Here is a 17,680-nt window from a genome sequence, read left to right as displayed (position 1 = left end):
GCGGGCAGGTGGGCACACAGGTGTGATGGGGCTGGGTAGGATCAGGCCAGGAATTAGATCCTGCTTTTGTGATTTATAGCAGGATTTCTCCTCTGATCTCAATTCTCGGTGTTGTGGTGCTGCCAGGTGTGCTGGTAGTGGGTCTGGGACCCTCAAACTGGGATCTGGGACCCCTAAACTCGGGTTTGGGTCCCTCAAATTAAGGCTTCAGGTCCTGGACTCCTAAACTGGGGTCAGGAACCCTCAAACTGTAATCTAGGTTCTTTAAACTGGGTGTGGAACTCTCAAACTGAGAAGTGGTACCCCCAAACAGGGGTCTGCAGCCCTCCAGCAGGATCTGGGATCCTCAGCTGGGCTCTCAGCTCTCCCAACTGGGACCCGGACCTCTCAAACTGGGGTCTGGAATCCTTAAACTGGGTCTGATCTCCCCCACTTGGAGTTTAGGCCCCTCAAAGTGGGGTTTGGGGTCCTCCAGCTGGGTGTGGGACCCTCCAACTGAGATCTGAGACCCCTAAACTGGGTCTGGGACCTTTGAACTCTTGTCCCAACTATGGGCTCATTCCCTGGGCACCAATTCCCTCACCAAGGCAAAGGATTTTTATTTTTCATTCCAGTTACCCAGGGAGGAGATGGGGTTTCCTTGCAAAAGGCCGATCCTAGCATTGACCAGTAGAACTGACACTGGTTTGGAGTAGGGGGTCAACAGGCCAGTGGTCACAAAGCCCCCCCCCCCACCCCACCCCACCCCCCTTTTGCTGGTTATAAAGTGGCTGATTTTGCATCAAGTGCAAAACTTGAGGGTTTTGAGGGTGACACCCTGAAAAAACTGGAGGGACATGGGGGTGGTGAGGTATGGGTTTATTTGGAGGCACAAACAGAAAAGGGGAAAGGGGTAGAATTTTGGGTCCACCTTAGAGTGAGAGGACCCCAGGATAGAGATTTGGGATCCCCAGGGTGGGCATTGTGGGGTCTCAGGGGAGATTTGGGGGTCCCAGGGTATGCTTTGGAGGTCCCCATGGTGGATTTTTGGGGTCCCAGAGTCCAGAGTTGATTTAGGGGGTTCCAAGATAGATTTTGGGGTACAAAATAGATTTTGCGGGTCCAAGATGGATTTTGGAGTCCCAGGATGTGGGGAGGTCTCAGGCATTGGGGCTCCTGGCAGATGGGAGGATGCAGTGCCAGATTTCACAGTGCCCTCAGCAGTGGGGCCTTTGGGGTTTGAGGATTCCCAGGGTGGATTTTGGAGTTTCACAGTGAGTTTTGCTCTCCCCAGGATTGATTTGGGCATCTCAGGTTGGGTTTTGGGGTTCTGGAGTAGGTTTTTGTAGGTCCCAGGTTGGATTTTAGGGGGTTCTAGGGTGGGTTTTCAGGGTCCTGGGATGGATTTTAGGGTTCCAACACCCGCAGTGCAAAGTCCAGGGCGGGTGCACTGTGGGTCAGACACCCCATGGACACCACGTCGATGTGGGGCCCCAAGAACTGGGGGAGGGTCTCCAAAACGATGCCCCCGCTGGCCTCCACCGTCACCCCGGGGTGTGCAGCCTTGACCTTTGCTGCCACCGTGTGCAGCTCCTGGGGGGGACACCCCGTGAGCAGGGAGCACTCCCTCCCCAAAATTTGGGGGGCACACTGGACATATGGATGTACAATGCATCTGGGCTGTGCAGAATTCTCCCCCAAAATGGGGGTCTCACTGCCCAAATCTGCCCAATTTGGGTCCCCCCCACAAGAAACCACCAATTCAGGGATTACTCCACCCACAGAGCTCCAAAATTGGGGTGTCCACCCCCAAATCAAGAATTATACCCCTTAAACCAGAAACCCCAAATAAATAGGGGTTTCCCACCCAACATCTGCCCAAGTGAGGGCCCCACCCACCAGGGGCTTCCAGAACAACCCTAAATTTGGTCTCTCCAACCCACTGACCACACAAATTGGGGTCCCTCCACACAGGACCCCCCAAAATTGCAGGCCTCTACCCAACCCGTCCAATCCAAGCATTTGCCCACCCACTGAGCCCCAAATTGTGGTCCCCCCGCCTTAACTCCCCAAGTCAAGGGTCCCTCCACCCAGAAACACCCCAAATTGGGATTACCCAACCCTCTGACCCTCCAAAATTGGGATTTGCCCTCATATCTTTGGGGCTGCCCCACATTTACAGCAGATTCCCATTTTACTGGTGCAGCCTCACACATGAATGAGGTGCCCAAAAATAGGTCTCCCCCATTTTTGCTGCTCCCCTCGATTTTGGGAGCTCACCTGGGGAGAGCAGAATCTGGATCTATGTGGTTACCCCCCACTTTTTGAGGTCTTCAACCCATTTCACTGGTCTGCCTCCCATTTTAAAAGGTCAAGACCCCCAGTTTTGGGGTCCAGCTTCACATCTGGGAGTTGTCTTCCCACTCTTGGTGGCCCCTGCCAGATTTTGGGAACTCACCTGGTGGGGGTAGAGGTCAAATCTATGGCATTACCACCCCACTTTTGGGGAGATCTGTGACCCATTTTTGGGGTTTATCCTCATTTTGAAAGTCCAACCCCCCTTTTTTTGGGTCCCATGGTTATTGGCCCCGCTCCGATTTTGGGGCTCACCTGTGGGGCCAGGTTGTCCAGCAGGACGATGTCAGCCCCGGCTCCCGCAGCCGCCAGCGCCTCCTCCGCACTCGAGCACTCGACCTCCAGCCGGCGGGTGAAGCCCCCAGCCTGGCGCACCCCCAAAATCATCTGGGGAAGAGGGGGTCAGGGGGAACCCCAGAGTGATGCCCAATCCCTCAGACCCAATATGGGGTGGGCTAAAATGGGGGATCCCCCCAGGGCCTGACTCAAAATTGGGGTCCCTCCATTGCCGTCCCTACATTGATCCCCACAAATTGAGGTACTCTTCCCAGATCCCCCCAATTCAAGGGTGTCCCCCGACCCAAAATTGGGGTTGCCCCACCTACAAACACCCAAATTTAGAGTTACCCAACACACGATCCCCCCCAGTTCAGGGGCTACCTCCAATTTCCCTTCCAAACTGCGACCCCCCACACACATCCACCCACCAATTCTGGGGTCCTCCCTCATCAGTCCATGCCCAGAACACCCCAATCCAGGAGTCTGTCCCAAAACTGGTACCCCCTTCAAGTACTGGTGCTTCCCCACCACCCTCTAAGTTCAGGATACCCCAAACCATTACTCCCTCCAAAACTGAGCCCCCTCCACCAAAACACCCCATTTCCTCCAACCTCATGTTTCCCCCATCCCACACCCACAAAATTGGGGTTGTCACGCCTACCACCCAGAACCTGCCAATTCAAGGGTCCCCCACCAATCTCCCCCCCACACTGGGTCCTGACTCCCCCAATCTCCGGGTTTCCCCCCTTAGGAACCCACAATCCAGGGGTCCTGCCGCCACTACTGCCCAAATTGTGGAGTCCTTCCGCAACCAGAACCCCTCAATTCAAGCCGCCCCCCTTATCCCCCCAAGTTCGGCATCCCCACCTGTTCGAGCCCCCCCGCTGCCGCCGCCAGCGCTCGATGATTGTCCTTGAGCAGAATGAGTCCCCCCAAACCTCCCCGGTGGGGGTCGGCGCCCCCCACCCCCAGCGCGTATTTCTCCGCCAGGCGGAAGCCCGGCGTGGTTTTTCGGGTGCCCGCCACGACCCCCGCCCAGCCCTGCGCCCGGGCCACCCCCACGGCCCTCGCGGCCATCGAGGCCACCCCGCTGCAGCGCCCCAAAATATTGAGGGCCACCCTCTCCCCCCCCAGCACCCCCGCGGCCGGACCCTCCACCTCGGCCACTACCGCCCGCCCGGGGGGCAGCGCCGCCCCCTCGGGCACCCTCCAGGTGACCCGGCACCCCGACACCCCGAAAACCGCCTCGGCGAAGGGGGCCCCCGCCAGGACGCCCCCCGGACCCTCCCCGGCCTTGCTGAGCAGCTCCGCGCGGGTCGCGATGTCCCCCGCGGCCGCCACCGCCGCGTCCGGCCAGGGCGCGTCCTCGTCCAGCCAGGCGCGGGCCAGCGAGCGCAGGCGGTGCGGGGGCGGCGCGGGGGCCCAGCCCCGGCCGGGGGGCGCCGAGCTGGGGGGCGAGCGGGCCATGCTCGGGGGCCTGGGCAGAGCGACAGGGGCGTTACTTGGGGCCTGCGGGGGGGAGTTTGGGGTCATGGGGAGGGGTCTTGGCGGGGCTGCTGGGGTCCTAGATGGGTCCCTCGGAGGATATTGGGGCCTGCGGTGGGATTTTCAGGGAGATATTTGGGTCTAGAGATGATGTGGGGGTTATTGAGGTGCTGAAGAGGAAATTTGGGTTGGTCTTTGGGGGGTACGGGGGTCCTTGGGGGAATTTTGAGGGGATGCTGGGGGGAGGGGGGGTGTTGAGGAGGGTCCTTGAGGGGATATTGGGGTCCAGGGAGGATTTTCAGGGAGATATTTGGGTCTGGAGGGGATTTGGGGGTTATTGAGGTGCTGAAGAGGAAATTTGGGGCAGTCTTGAGGGGGCTTGGGGAATATTGGGATCTTTGAGGGAATTTTGGGAGGGGGTCTTGTGGCTCCTTAGTGGGATTTTTGTGGGGTCTTCAGGGGTTTTGAGGGTCCCAGGAGGGTTCGTGAGGAGACATTGGGGTCCTGGGGAGGGGTTGAGGGGCCGTTTGGGAGGTTATTGGGTCCTGGGAAGGGGCTTTTGGATGGGTCCTGGGGAGAGGCTGGGGGTCCTAGGAGGGTCCTGGAGGGGATACCGGGTTAGGGTTAAGGGGATTTTGGAGAAGATTTTTGGGTGCAGAGGGGATTTGGGGGGTTACTGGGGTCCCGGGGTGGATTTGGGAGTCCAGGAAGGAGATCAAATGTGGGTCCCCCTCCCCTCCATGGGCACCCCAAATGTGGATCCCATCCCACAGATGAGGGTCCCGCTCCCCCCTCCCCCCAGCTCAGGGGGTCCAAAGTCCGCTCCGGGTTGGCCACATCCCCGCCCCTCCCCCCTCCCCTTCCCGAGACTCCGGGGGGGGAGGGGCGCCCCACTCACCTGTCGGGAGCCGGAGGCGACTGAAGCCCGAATCGGGGCTCGGGGGGGTTCTTACCTGGGGGGGCGTGGCTCGCCCCAAGGCCCGACACCGGGCTGTGATTGGCTGCCCCGGGGGCCCCCACCCCCCCCCCCCAAAAAAAAACCCAGGCGGTTTGGGGTGGAGGAGGGGAAAATCCCGTTATTGACAATAAAGGGGGGGGGGGCATTGGGGGACACCTGGGTGGCGCCCTATGGACGGGGGGGCACTTGGGGTGACAGCAGAGGACAGAAGGTGATTCCCCTTACCTGGCCCCCCAATTCAGACCCCGCCCCGCCCCACCAATGTCACGTGGGGGGGTTCCAGTGGCATCGGGGGGTGACTGACACGTGGGGTGACAGGAGGTGACAGTGGCAGGGGCGTTCCCGTTATAGGGAACATTGGGATGTGATAGGGCAAACGGGGCGGGGGAGGGAGGGGGTGGTGACAGTGCCAGGGGTGCTCCTGGGGGCGGGGCCGGGGCCGAGGGGCGGAACAAGGTTGGGGTGAGGGGAGAAGATGGAGATGGGGGGGAGAGGGGACCAGAGAGACACGGCGGGGGGTGGGACAAGGAGGAGATCGAGGTGACCAGGCCATGGTGGAGGGGACAGCAGAGGGGACATGGAGATGACAGTGGGGACAGGGACAAGATGGGACCCAGACATGGGGTTGGGGACATAGAGAGGACATGGACATGGTGGCAGGGTCACGGGGATGGGGGTGGTAGCCAGGAGGAGATGGTCAAGGTGACAGCAGACTGTAGAGGTGACACAGAGATGGTCAATGTCACCTGGAGATGATGGTGGGGACACGGGACGGTGGTGGGAAGAGGGATCAGATGGTTGAGGTGACCAGGAGATGGTGGGGGGAATAGGGAGGGAGGAGACAGGGTCAAGGACACCTGGAGATCGTGGAGGTGAATAGGACATGGTGGTGGCACATGTGGAGGGGACAGGGAGGAGGTGGAGGAGACAAGAAGATGGAACTGGGAACACAGAGATGGGCAGTAACATGTGGAAGGGGTGGTTGGGATATGGGGAGGACATGAGGGGGAATATGGAGATGTTCAAGGTGAACAGGACATGGTGGTGGGACATGAGGAGGGGACAGGGAGATGGTCAAGACCACCTGGAGATGGTCAAAGGAACACAGGAAAGGAGAGAGAGGGGACAGGGAGGAGCTGGAGGTGACCATGGACTGTGAAGATGACCACAGAGGAGACCCATGAGCAGGGTTCAGGTGGGACATGGGGCCATGGGAATGGGGGGATTGGGGATGCTGGGACACAGGGCTGTGGGGACATGGGGACATGTCCTGCCCCTCCTCCATCTCCAGGTAGTTCCTGGCAATGAACTTGAGGGTCTTGCCCAGGAGGATGATGAGGAATGAGATCTTGAGCACCATCAGCCAATGTGTCAGCAACAGCAGTGTCAGCTTGAGCATCATCAGGGGACACTGGAGGACAAAGGGTGGAACCCCTGGGGCCCATCAACCCTCCCTGGCCACCAACCCAACTCCCATGGCCACCAAAGCAAATGGCCACTACCCAGAGGGTCATGCTCTTCACGGCCACCACCCAAATGTCCATGGCCACAGACTCTCCATTCATGGCCACCAGATGCACATTCAGCATTCTCATGGCCACCAGCCCCCCTCTTCTGTGGTCACCAGACCCCATGGCCACCAGCCTTATGGCCACCAACTCCACTGCTACCAACTGTGATGGCAATCAACCTCTCCGTGGCCACCACCCCAATCCCTATAGCAAGCAAATCCCCAAGGCCACAAGACCCACATCTTGATGCCCACCAGAACCACGATGACCACCCTGAAGGCCATCAACCATCTCTCCATGGCCATCATCTTGGTGGCCACCAACCCCTATGACCATAATATTGATGGCCATCAGCCCCCCCAAGGCCGTCAATCTCCCCATGACCACCATCTTGATGACCACCAACCCCATGGCCACCAGCCCCATGGCCACCATCCTGGTGGCCACCAGCCCCATGCCCCTCCCCCATGTCCCATGTCCCATGTCCCTGCTCCCCTCTGACAGGCAGGGGGTCACTGGGGAGGATGATGAAGAGCAGAACACGGACAGGCAGATGCAGCCCATCAGCCAGATGTTCATCCAGGCCAATGATTGGTTCTCTGACAGACTCTGGGGGACATGGGGACATTGGGGGATCACCATGGGGGAAGATATTGGGAGGTCATCAAGGGGGAGGACATGGTGGGCACAGAGGATAAAGGATGGAGGCCATCAGCCAGATGTTTGCCCAGGGCAGCATCGATTCTCCAGCAGGTTGGGAGGGATATTTGGGGCATTAAGGGGTCACCCTGGGGGGGGACAGGGGGATGAGGGACACCACAAGGACGCGGGGGGACATGAGGTATGGACACAGGGGACCTGGTGGCTAGAGACTGGGCCAGGAATTGGTTCTCCAAGAGTCTGGGGGGTACATCAGGGACGTCTGGAGGTCACCATGGGGGTGGCATGCGGCACACAGCAGGACATGGACAGGGGATGGAGGATGGGGGAGGGGCATTGCATCACTATGGGGAAGGACATAGGGTGAAACATTTGGGGACACATTGAGGGGACATGGGTGCATCATGCAAGGGATGGTGACGATGATGATGATGATGATGATGAAGTTGGGTGATGAAGATGGTGGTGGTGATGATGAAGACCAAGGTGTGGATAATAGTAATGATGATAATGGAGACGGTGGTGGTGATGATGATGATGGTGTTGTCAGTGTCATGGTGGTCCTGTTGGTTGGAGTTGACTGGTCATAATGGTGTTAGTGATGAAGATGATGATATGTGTGATGTGGTGGTAACAGTGTTGATGGTGGTGTGTAATGATGACGGTGTTTGTTGGTGTTGATTGGAATAGCAGGTGAAGATGGTGTGGGTGATGATGATGACAAAGATGATAGCAATGATGGTATTGATGATGAAGGTGAAGGTGTGGGTGATGAAAACAAAGCTGCTGATGATGAAGATGATGGTGTGGGTGATGAAGATCATAGAGGTGATGATTGTGTTACTGGTGTCATGACAGTGTGAACAGTGTTGGATGAGGAGAGTATTGGTGATGGATTTCACCATAGTGTGGATGGTGGCATGAGGGATGAAGGTGAGGTATATGGTAGTGATGATGATGATGGCCCTGTGAGTAGTGTCATGGTGATGGTGTCATGGCGTGGATGATGAAGATGAAGGTGATGATGAAGAAGATGACAGTGATGATGGTGTTGCTGGTGTTGTGGTGACGATATGGAGGTTGATGGTATTGGGTGATGATGATGGAGGTGTGGGTGATGAAGATGATGATGTTGTGGGAGATGAGGTTAATGGTGTAGGTGGTTGTGGTGATGAAGATGATGGTGATGATGAAGGCCACCCCTGCTACTCGTTGAAGGCATTTCACATCTCGATGGGGACCAGCACTGACAGCACCGTTGGAACTGGAGCCTCAAAGATGTCACAGTCCAGACCCTGAAAGACCACGTTGTGCTCTGGGACCTGCATGAAGTGGGGCTGGAGGGGGGGTCACCGGGCTGGAACACTTAGGGGACACCTTGGGGACATCTAGGGAGGACTGCTGGGGGCTGGGGAGGCTCCACTGAGGTTGGGATTAAGGAGCAGCAGTCACCCGTCCCAAACGCTGTCACCACGGGAGGACTTTGCCATGAGACAAGCGCAGAATGGAGCACCCTAAGAAAATTGTCCTGGAGTTATCTCGGACCTCGGGGGAGGTAAGCAAAGCTGGGGGAGCAGAATGAATCCCCGGTGGTGGACAAGGAAATCCAACCCAGCACCTGTGCTGGAATCAGCTCCAACTGGGTCAAAGGGAATTCCAGAGGGGCAGATGGTGACCACCGACTCACGGCCACCGAGCCCAGAAACCTCCGGCTGAAGAGAAGAGACAGCCTGAGCTGGGACTAATTAGCAGCCAAGGCCAGGGAATTGTTGAACCTATGGCATTGGAGAGCTGTCTAGCCCATGAGCACTAATTCCTTAGTTGACTAAGAGCTGGATAAATGGACAAACAGGGAAAGGTTCAGAATGACCTCAGGACCCCCCACCGCCGAGAAGCTCCGGGAGAGGAAGGATCAACAGGATACTGCTGGATCCATGGGAGGTGCTGACCTTCTGACTGATCTCTCTCCCTCCCTTCTCCCTTCCTTGCCCTCACATTCTATTGTTCAGTAAATTCCATACTACTGACTTTGGCACACGGCCCATTTTGCCCCTGAATTTGGGCAGAGACACCTCAAGAATGGGATCTGAACAGCTGGGGATCCTTTAAGTGACGTTAACCCCCTCATTCCCGACACCCATGAGCCCAGGAGTGCTGATCCTTGGGCAGGGAAGCACTGTCACTCCCAGACGGCCCAGAGGAGCCAGGACTCCAGGCTCCTGTCCATGATGCACTCCTGCCCTGAGCCTAACCTGTGCTCCCTGGGGATGCACTGGGGATGCCCCAGAGCCCTGGGCAGAACCTGTTTCCCTTTGTGCCCCAAACCCTGGGGGCTCCAGAGGGTGCTCTGGGTGCCCCTCGTCCCTCCCAGCTGTGGGGGGACATTCTAGGGTGTCCTAACCTGCCCTGTCCAGGGCACCAGCTGGAGGGGGAAGGGAGAGGGACACCTGGAAGCCCCCAGAGTTGCTCTGTTCATGGTGGGGGAGAAATCGGAGACTCCCAGGGCTGAGTGAGGGGACACAGAACACACAGCGACAGGGAACACACACAGGGACAGGGAACACACACAGGGACATGGGAACACACAAAGGGACATGGGAGCAGACAGGGACAAGGAGCACACGCAGGGACAGGGAACACACACAGCGACAGGGAACACACGCAGGGACATGGAACACACGCAGGGACAAGGGGCACACAGGGACATGGAACACACGCAGGGACATGGGAACACACAAAGGGACATGGGAGCACACAGGGACAAGGAGCACACGCAGGGACAGGGAGCACACACATCAATATGAGAAAAGCACACATGAATACACAGAGTTGCTTTGCTGAAGGGGTTTATTGATTATTCCAGGGAAATTCCCAGGGCTCCCAGGGAATCAGGGGGGTTATCCAGGGATGATCATCTCTTCATGCCGCTGGAGAGGGACAGGACGTGAGTGTCACCACCAGTTCCAGGCCTGAAAGGCAGCGCCCAAATTGTGACCTGCCATGTCCACAGGGACATGAGAGGGGCCTTGTTCCCATCCCTCCCTCTGCAGGGTCCTGCGGCAGGAGAAGGGATTTGGAGCCCCAGATATACCTGGGGCAGGACCTGGCTCCTGAGATCCCAGACCCCGTCAGCCTGGAATATCCCAAAACCTCCCAGAGCCCTCCCTGCTCCCACAGGGACCCTGGGTGTCTCCAGAGCCCCCTAGTGCAAGGAAAGCCTTGGGGACAGCTCTGTCCACCTAACCCCGGGACATGGATCAGGGACAGCCCCCTCCATGTGCCTTCCCCGAGCTCTGCCCACCCCAGAGGGCTCCGTGATTCACCCTGGCCCCCGAGGATCTTTTGTGGGGCAAGAGACCCCCAGGATTTCTCACCAGGGCATCCAGAGGGGCAGCCGGGCATCACTCCTGCAGAAGCTCCACCTGCTCAGCCAGGGAGAAAGCTTGGGTTAGAGCCACACTGGAGGATACTGGGGCATGCCTGAAGATACTGGGGCGAGCTGGGGTGTACTGGGGCACAGTGGGGTGCACTGGGATGCACTGGGATGGCCTGAGGCATCATGACCAGGAGAGAGGAAGCTCTGGGCCCAGCAGAACTCCAGGTACCCACCTCAGACCTCTTCACTCGTCCCATGCCTTTTGGTTTCTGTAGAGAGATGGGGAGATGTCACTGGTCACTGGGGTGTCCCCAGTCCCAGCAAGGCATGAGGGCACCCAACTGGCCCCCAGTTCCCACACTGGTGCCCCAATGCCAGGACTTACCGGAATGCATCCACCTATGCCTCCTACAATGCCTGACTGCAGAAGGAGAGCAAAGGTTTAGTCTGGATTGGCCCTTGTGGGGCTTAGGGGGTCACAGGGGTCCCCAAGCCCCATGGCTGACCCTGGCCTGAGGGGGAAAATGCCTTCTGCTCCCCCCAGTCCCACTCGGGCCAGGTTCACCTGATCCCTGTTCCTGCAGGGAGCATGGGGGGGATGGAGACAAGGAGAGCGAGGGGAATGCGCGGCCTCCAAGGAAGAGGGGACAGAGTGGGATGGGGTGGCCTCAAAGACAGTGAACTGCAGGGGTCCCCAAGGGATGGGGCAGGGGGTGTTGAAGGGATGGGAGTAGGGGAATGCGGGTGTGGAGGCAGGAATTCCAATGGGGGGGGTCTGTGGGGGCTGAAGTGGGGGGTGGGGAGGCAGGAGAAAGTGGGGGAGGAGGACCAAAATGGACGGGTTTGGGAGGGGCTTTGGGAGTGGCAGTCAAGGAGGGGATTTGGGGACACCACTGTCATGGAGAATGAGAAAGGGAAAGGACTGGAGGGAAAGGGGACAGGAAATGGACAGGGCATGGTGCTCTTTGGGGTTGACTGGGGTGCACTGGGATGGGTGGCAGTACAGGGGGACCCAGGAAGGGGCAGCCTTGGGAAGCTCTGGGGTGTACTGGCAGGCACTGGGCTGCACTGGCATGCCCTGTAGGCTCATGGCCATGAGAGGGGAGGGTCTGGGCCCAGCAGAACAACTCGGGGTACCCACCTTGCCGTCACCAATGCCACCAATTTGCTGTGGAGAGACCATGAGATGTCACCAGTCACTGGGGTGTCCCCAGTCCTAGTAAGGTTTGGGGGCGACCATACTGCCCCCCAGTTCCCACACTGGTGCACCCAGCTCCAGCACTTACCCCAGCACATATAACACCACTGCCCTCCATGTAGGCCTGGGGAAGGAGAGCAAAAGGTTGGTCAGGATTGGCCCTGGTGGGGCTGGGCGGGACACAGGTGTCCCCAGCCCCGCCTGGCCCATGGCTGTCCTCTGTTCTGAGCAGGGGCTGCCAGGGGATCTGGGGACACCGCTGCAGGGTGAAAGGCAATGGACGGAGGCGAAGAGACTGGAAAGAAGCCTAGTCTGCACTTTTGTTAGTTTGGGCATCTTGGTCCCACTTCAGCCTAGTTTGGGATTGGCCTTTTTCCTTGGGGGGCCAACAGGAGATGCTGCGGAGATGCCCGAGGGGATCGAGAGGATGGGATGGGGAGGCCCAAAAGGATGGGATTTTTGGGGAGCAGGACAGGAAAGCGCTGAGGCCCTCCCTGGGAGGAGCTGGGCCCGACCATCCCGTGGGGAAGCTAGGCTCTGGCAGCAGGAATTTAATTGTGGAAAGGGGAAGAACAGAGGCGATCGTGGCAAGGAGAAAGCGGCAGCGCCTGGGGCTGGGGAGCCTGGGGCAGCCCCTGGATTGGGAAGAGCCCCCAGCCCTGAGCCCACCCCGTGGCCGTGGAGCCTCACCTTGCTCTGTGCTGGGAGGCACAGCAGGATGGAGAAGAGCAGAGCCACGCTGAGCACAGCCACCTTCATCTTCCTCTCGCTCTGGGCAGCGCTGGGTGAGGCTGCAGCAGATGAGGAGCACCTTTATCCCTGCCGGGACTCCTCCCTGCACCCTCCCTGCCAGCCCCCAGGCCAAAGCCCGGCTTGGCACAGCCCCCAGCCCTGGCCACAGGCCCAGCCCTGGCACAGAGTCCACCCCACCTGTGGCACGGATCCAGCCCCCTTGCCCGGCATCCCTCCAGCTTCCTGCACGGGGCAGCTGTCCCTGGAAGGGCCCAGGCACCTGGGGGGTCCAAGGGGGGCAGGCAGGGAGCCAAAGGCATCTGGGGACCCTGTGGGGACAACCCCTAGTCCAGCACAATCCATCCTCCAACAGCCCCCAGTGCCAGATCCCCCATCTCCTGCTGCCCCTCCCCTCCCAGTGCTTTCCCTGTGGGACAGCCCAGAGCTGAGCCCAGCCCCAAACCCAGTGTGGCTGAGCAGAATTGCCCCTGTTCCCATTCCACCCCTTGGCTGAATGGAGAGGCTGCACTGGCCCCTTTTTCTTGGACACCAGGACCCTGGGATCAGGGAAAACGGGGAGGTGTGAGGACAGTGGGGTAACCGGCCATGGGAACAGCTGAGTGCCTGGGATCTCCAGTCTCTGGAGGTGCAATGGGGAGTGCTGGGGAACGGTGGCCCTGGGACACCAGGGCTGGGCGTGGGGCAGGGCTGCCTGGGGTGGTCACGGTGCCCAGCTCCAGCCCATTCCCAGCACTGCTGCCCCAAACTGCTCCAGGCCCCTGGGGGAAGATCCCCTGCCCAGCCCCACTGTCCCACCCAGGACCACTGTGTCCTGCTGCATCACCCCAATCTGCTCTGCTCAGCTGTCCCTGACATCGGGTCCCAGGGGCTCTGCCCCAGCAGGGCCGTGGCTCCAGACTGGGCTGGCACTGGGACACAGCTCCCACAGAGCCCCTGGCCCCAGGGATGGCCCTGCCCTGCCCTCGGCCCAGCGCTGGCCCTGAGCAGGGGTCACCTTCCTGCCCGAGGGTCCCGGCTCCTGTCCCAGCTCAGAGCCCCTGTCAGGGCTGTCAGGGTGACCTCAGAGGGCACAGATCAGGGACAGTTCCTGGCAGGGCTCCCGGGAGCTGCCAGTGCCTCCATTCTCCACTGACATTCCGTGACATTTCCAGGAGATGTTCCCTCCTCACGGGACACTGACCACACAGAAGGGACCTGTTGTGGGGCAGGTGGGAAAGCCCTCCAGGCTCCTGACTTGACTGTTTGCTTTGGGTTTTCCAAAGGAGCCAGCAGTGACCTGGAAGATTTTCCTTTTGCCTGTTGGTGCTTTGTGCCTCCTTTGCTGGAGAATTGAGGAGCCTTGACCCAGGAGAGATCCAAGGGGAGGTGAAGCTGCTCAGCAGAGGAATTTACAGCCCCTGGACACTTAAGGGGCCATTCCAGATGACCCCAGCAGATTGCTGATTGGCTCCTTTTTCCAGATCAGCACTTCACTGGAACAAGGCTCAGGGCTGATTGAGTCATACCAGTACCAAATTCATGGAAAACACCAACCTGTGCATGACTGTGGATCTGCTGCTGGCATAAAGGCTCTGCAGAGTGATCTGGGCATACTGGATTGATGGCCTGAGGCTAAAGGCATGAGGGTCAATAATGCCACGTGCTGGGTCCCACACTGGGGTCACAACAACACCCTGGAATGCTCCAGGCTGGGGCAGACAGGCTGGAAAAATGGAAAAGGTTCTGGGGGTGCTGGTGACAGTGTCTGAACATCAGTACAGGTTTGCTGAGGTGGGCCAGAGGCCAAGGGCACCTGTGCTGTCCCAGCCATGGGGTGGCAGCAGGACCAGGGCAGTGACAGTCCCTGTGCTGGTCCTGCTGAGGCCCCTTGAGGGCTGTGTCCAGTTCTGGGTCCTCATGTCCAGAGAGACACTGAGGGGATGGAGCATGTCCAGGGAAGGGAACAGAGCTGTGGAAGGTGCTGGAGCACCAGGAGTTTCTGATGGAACCAGGGGGACTCAGCCTGGAGAAAAGGAGGCTCAGGGAGGAACTTTCTCACCCTCTACAACTCCCTGACAGGAGGGGGCAGCCAGGTGGGGTTGGGCTTTGCTCCCAGGGAACAGGGACAGGATGAGAGGGAACAGCCTCAAGCTGTGCCAGGGGAGTTTTAGGTCGGACATCAGGAAGAATTCCTTCATGGAAAGGGCTGTCAGGAGTTGGAAGGGGCTGCTCAGTGAGATGATGGAGTCCCCATCCTGGAGGGTTCCAAGGAACACCTGGATGTGGCACTCAGGGCTCTGGTCTGGTGACAAGGTGGGGATCGGTCACAGGGTGGCCTTGTGGGTCTTGGAGGGCTTTTCCAACTGCTGTGATCCTAGGATTCTGGGATTGACCTGGAGAAATTATTATTGGCTTTTTTTTTCTCTTACATGTTCTGTACTCGAGCTTCCAGTCTCCGGGGAGGTTCCCCATCCCACTTTCCTCATGTCCAACCCCTTGTCCCACAGACAGAACCACGAGGTGACACATGGGCTGTGCCATGAATGCCCCTCCCTTAAACAGAAATTTTTCATAGCTGAGACAGCAGTAAACAGGAGCAGGAAAAACATCCTTCCTTAAAAGCTGGAATAACTTTCGGGACAGTTTCTCCACAGCTGACACGTTCCTGAGGAAGGCAGGGACATTCCCACCCAGTTCCTGGAGCTGGGTGGCCTGTCCAGCTCATTACCCCCACGCTCATGGTGAACAACATCAGTCAGTGCACTTTGCACAAACTCTCTCTGCATGGACAGCACGTACTGGATTCCATCCAGGTGTTGGGATGGCTGCTTGTTTTTCAGGTTGCTGTAAATTGCCTTCCCTACAGGTGATTCCCTGGGATCCTGGTACACCCCTCACCAGGAGCTCACTCACAAGACCTTGCTCAAAGAAATTCCTGTCCTTCCCAGTGAGCAGGAGCTGCTACTGGAGGCTGAGGACTGCTGCCCTGATGGCTTTCTCCTTTAGCCAGGCCTTATGAGCTCTCAGAGAAACCCATCACACCCAAGATAGCTCAGCTACCCCGAATGGCATAAAATTAGCAGGATGGCTTCTGAGGTAGTGTTGGAAACAGAAAAAGGTTTAATAAAAGACAAAATAACAAAGCTCTTACAGAAAAAAAACCTGAGCCAGGGGCAAGAAGTTCTTGCTTCTGCTAAAACACTTCACAAAAGTGATTATTTCCTTTGTTCTCTTCTTTTTCTAGTGAATTACCTAGGCGGGACCTCTTGACCTCTGTCCAGTTGGCAGCCCCAGGCCTGAGCTGAAGTCCCCAAGGTCCTATGAGGTGTCTTTGTGCCAAACTGGGAGAGAAACTTCTGGGCTTTTTGCCTTTTTAAGCAGACAGAGAATAATTTAGTCACTCCATCAACAGGAGGCACATTCCTACACTGCCACATTCCCAATCCCACTGTCAATTCCCATATCTCCAGCAAGGAATCTCCAGCTGGGCTCCGTATCCTCGAATTCCTTACTCAGCCCCGGTATCTGCCACTGGAGTAACCAGCTGAGGGTCTGCTCTCCCAGAGAGTGGCCGAAATCTTTTTGCATCTCTCCCAAGTCAGCTCTGTTTCCATGGATCCTTCCTGGCTCCAGGGCAGCCAGTGCAACCAAGGGCCATGGTCTGGTGTTTGTGTGTCTGGAGATCCAAAGCTGCCCTGTTCCTGTCCCTGGATGTGGAGCAGGGGCAGGACAGGCCCAGCTGTGTCAGACAGAGTTGGTGCTGGGGCTCCCTTGGTTCGAGCCTCATGATGCTCCCTCCCTCCTGAACTTGCTTGGGTTGAAGTCCCAGACTGCTGGAGGTGACAACCTTCAGAGGGACCTGCCTGTGTTTCCCCACCTTGTCAGCCATGACTACACTGCTTTGTGGTGGGGCAAATCCCTGGGGGATCTTCCTGAAGAGTTGGTGAACCTTAGGAAAAGCTGGGAAACTCTTCTTGAGAAGCACCACCAGGAGGATTTAGTATCACAAGGATGTTCAAGACACTGAAAAATTGCTGGAATCAGGGAGAGCACACCTACGATGGAAGCACAGGTGGGGCAGGTACCATGCTATGTGTCCTCTGCAGAAAACATCTTGGAGGACAAAAGGCAGAAAGTGAATTTGGGAATTGTCTCCATCCCCAAAGCAGAACAGAGCTCCAACGCCTGATGACAATCAAGGCCAGGATTTTAGAGCACTTCCCAGAAAGCCCCCACGGAGCACAGCAACTGCAGCCCAAGCCCACCTGTCACAATTCCAGCAGGAACAGGAGCATGGCACAGGCGGAAAAACTGATGGGGAGACGTGGCAAGGCAATGCTACAGCCAGCAACTGTTCACCAGCCGGTTATCCCAGCCAGACCAGTACAATAGGACTGAGACCCCTGCTCCTGTCCTGTCTCCCCTCCTCTCCCCCACACCACAGATACTGAGGGAGTCTGAAAGTGGAGGGCTCTGGGAAATTTGGAAAGGAAATGTAAATGTGGGGAGAACAGGCCCCTCTTTTCCCCCTGTGACCCTCCGTAACACATCTCTGTAGTCACAGCCTGGGGAGAATGGCCAGGCCAGGAATTTATTTGGAACCTGAGTGTGGAAAAAATCCCATTGAAAGGTGTCACCCTGATTTTCTAAGACTTTGCTAAGCCTTCTGATGTTTGCATTCTTGTAACGAACTTTCTCACACACAGTTCTGTAAACAACCTATGTTTTGCATTCTTTCATGGAGGAGGAGAGAATTGATGGACTCTTGGTCTGTCCAGTGTCATTGGAGAGGTGTCACTGTCACCCTCCAATCCACTGTCACTTTTAGAAAACTACAAATGTTGGAGTCAGAAAATAAAGGTCCCTCTTTTTGTTCACCTGGAGAGCAGCAGTGTCCGTGTCGTCTTTTCGTGTCATATTGCGACATAAAGGATGACAGGAAAATCAGAAATTTTCCTTGTTGCTCACAGTCCTGCTCAGGGAGAGGAAGGGATATAGTCCAGGATGGATCAGCTGCACCTCAGACTCCCCCTGGTCACTTCTCCAACCCATCTCTCCATCAGACAACAAACTGGGAACATTTCCATGTTCCAATGGGCTGCTGATCCAGAAACAGGAGCAGGTCTGTGCAGAGCCCACAAACCATA

At 57.6% G+C, this 17,680-nt stretch overlaps 1 protein-coding gene and 1 long non-coding RNA gene across 3 annotated transcripts; both read right to left on the bottom strand.

Moving 5' to 3' along the window:
* Positions 1-843: 843 nt before the first annotated feature.
* Positions 844-4,989, bottom strand: QPRT (quinolinate phosphoribosyltransferase). 2 transcript variants are annotated; one of them, XM_038126038.1, is made up of 3 exons: positions 3,481-4,989; positions 2,590-2,721; positions 844-1,572 (listed from the first exon to the last, which is right to left on the bottom strand). In XM_038126038.1, the coding sequence occupies exons 1-3, from the start codon at positions 4,144-4,146 to the stop codon at positions 1,387-1,389; spliced, it is 984 nt and encodes a 327-aa protein (XP_037981966.1). In that variant the 5' UTR covers positions 4,147-4,989; the 3' UTR covers positions 844-1,386. The 2 variants fall into 2 exon arrangements, with proteins under 2 accessions (XP_037981966.1, XP_037981967.1); XM_038126039.1 differs by having other exon boundaries at positions 3,772-4,987.
* A 5,067-nt stretch (positions 4,990-10,056) lies between these two features.
* Positions 10,057-12,573, bottom strand: LOC119696385. Its single transcript, XR_005255556.1, has 6 exons — positions 12,492-12,573; positions 11,890-11,925; positions 11,745-11,771; positions 10,837-11,024; positions 10,602-10,649; positions 10,057-10,196 (listed from the first exon to the last, which is right to left on the bottom strand). It is a non-coding gene; the product is annotated as an uncharacterized LOC119696385 (long non-coding RNA).
* Between the last annotated feature and the right edge of the window lie 5,107 nt (positions 12,574-17,680).

This window comes from Motacilla alba, unplaced genomic scaffold, assembly GCF_015832195.1.
Source record: "Motacilla alba alba isolate MOTALB_02 unplaced genomic scaffold, Motacilla_alba_V1.0_pri HiC_scaffold_28, whole genome shotgun sequence".
Lineage (NCBI taxonomy): Eukaryota > Metazoa > Chordata > Aves > Passeriformes > Motacillidae > Motacilla > Motacilla alba.
The sequence above is the reverse complement of the archived record's forward strand: the minus strand, read 5'-3'. Positions and strand labels throughout refer to the sequence as shown.

Bases quoted from the DNA above. Each gene is read 5' to 3' on its own strand.
- QPRT (XM_038126038.1), bottom strand. From the start codon at position 4,146: ATGACCCCAAACTCCCCCCCGCAGGCCCCAAGTAACGCCCCTGTCGCT. The intron at 2,722-3,480 runs GTGGGGATGCCG...CCTCTTCCCCAG, and splicing joins CAGCGGGGGGGCTCGAACAG to ATGATTTTGGGGGTGCGCCA. The intron at 1,573-2,589 runs GTGAGCCCCAAA...TGTCCCCCCCAG, and splicing joins TGGACAACCTGGCCCCACAG to GAGCTGCACACGGTGGCAGC.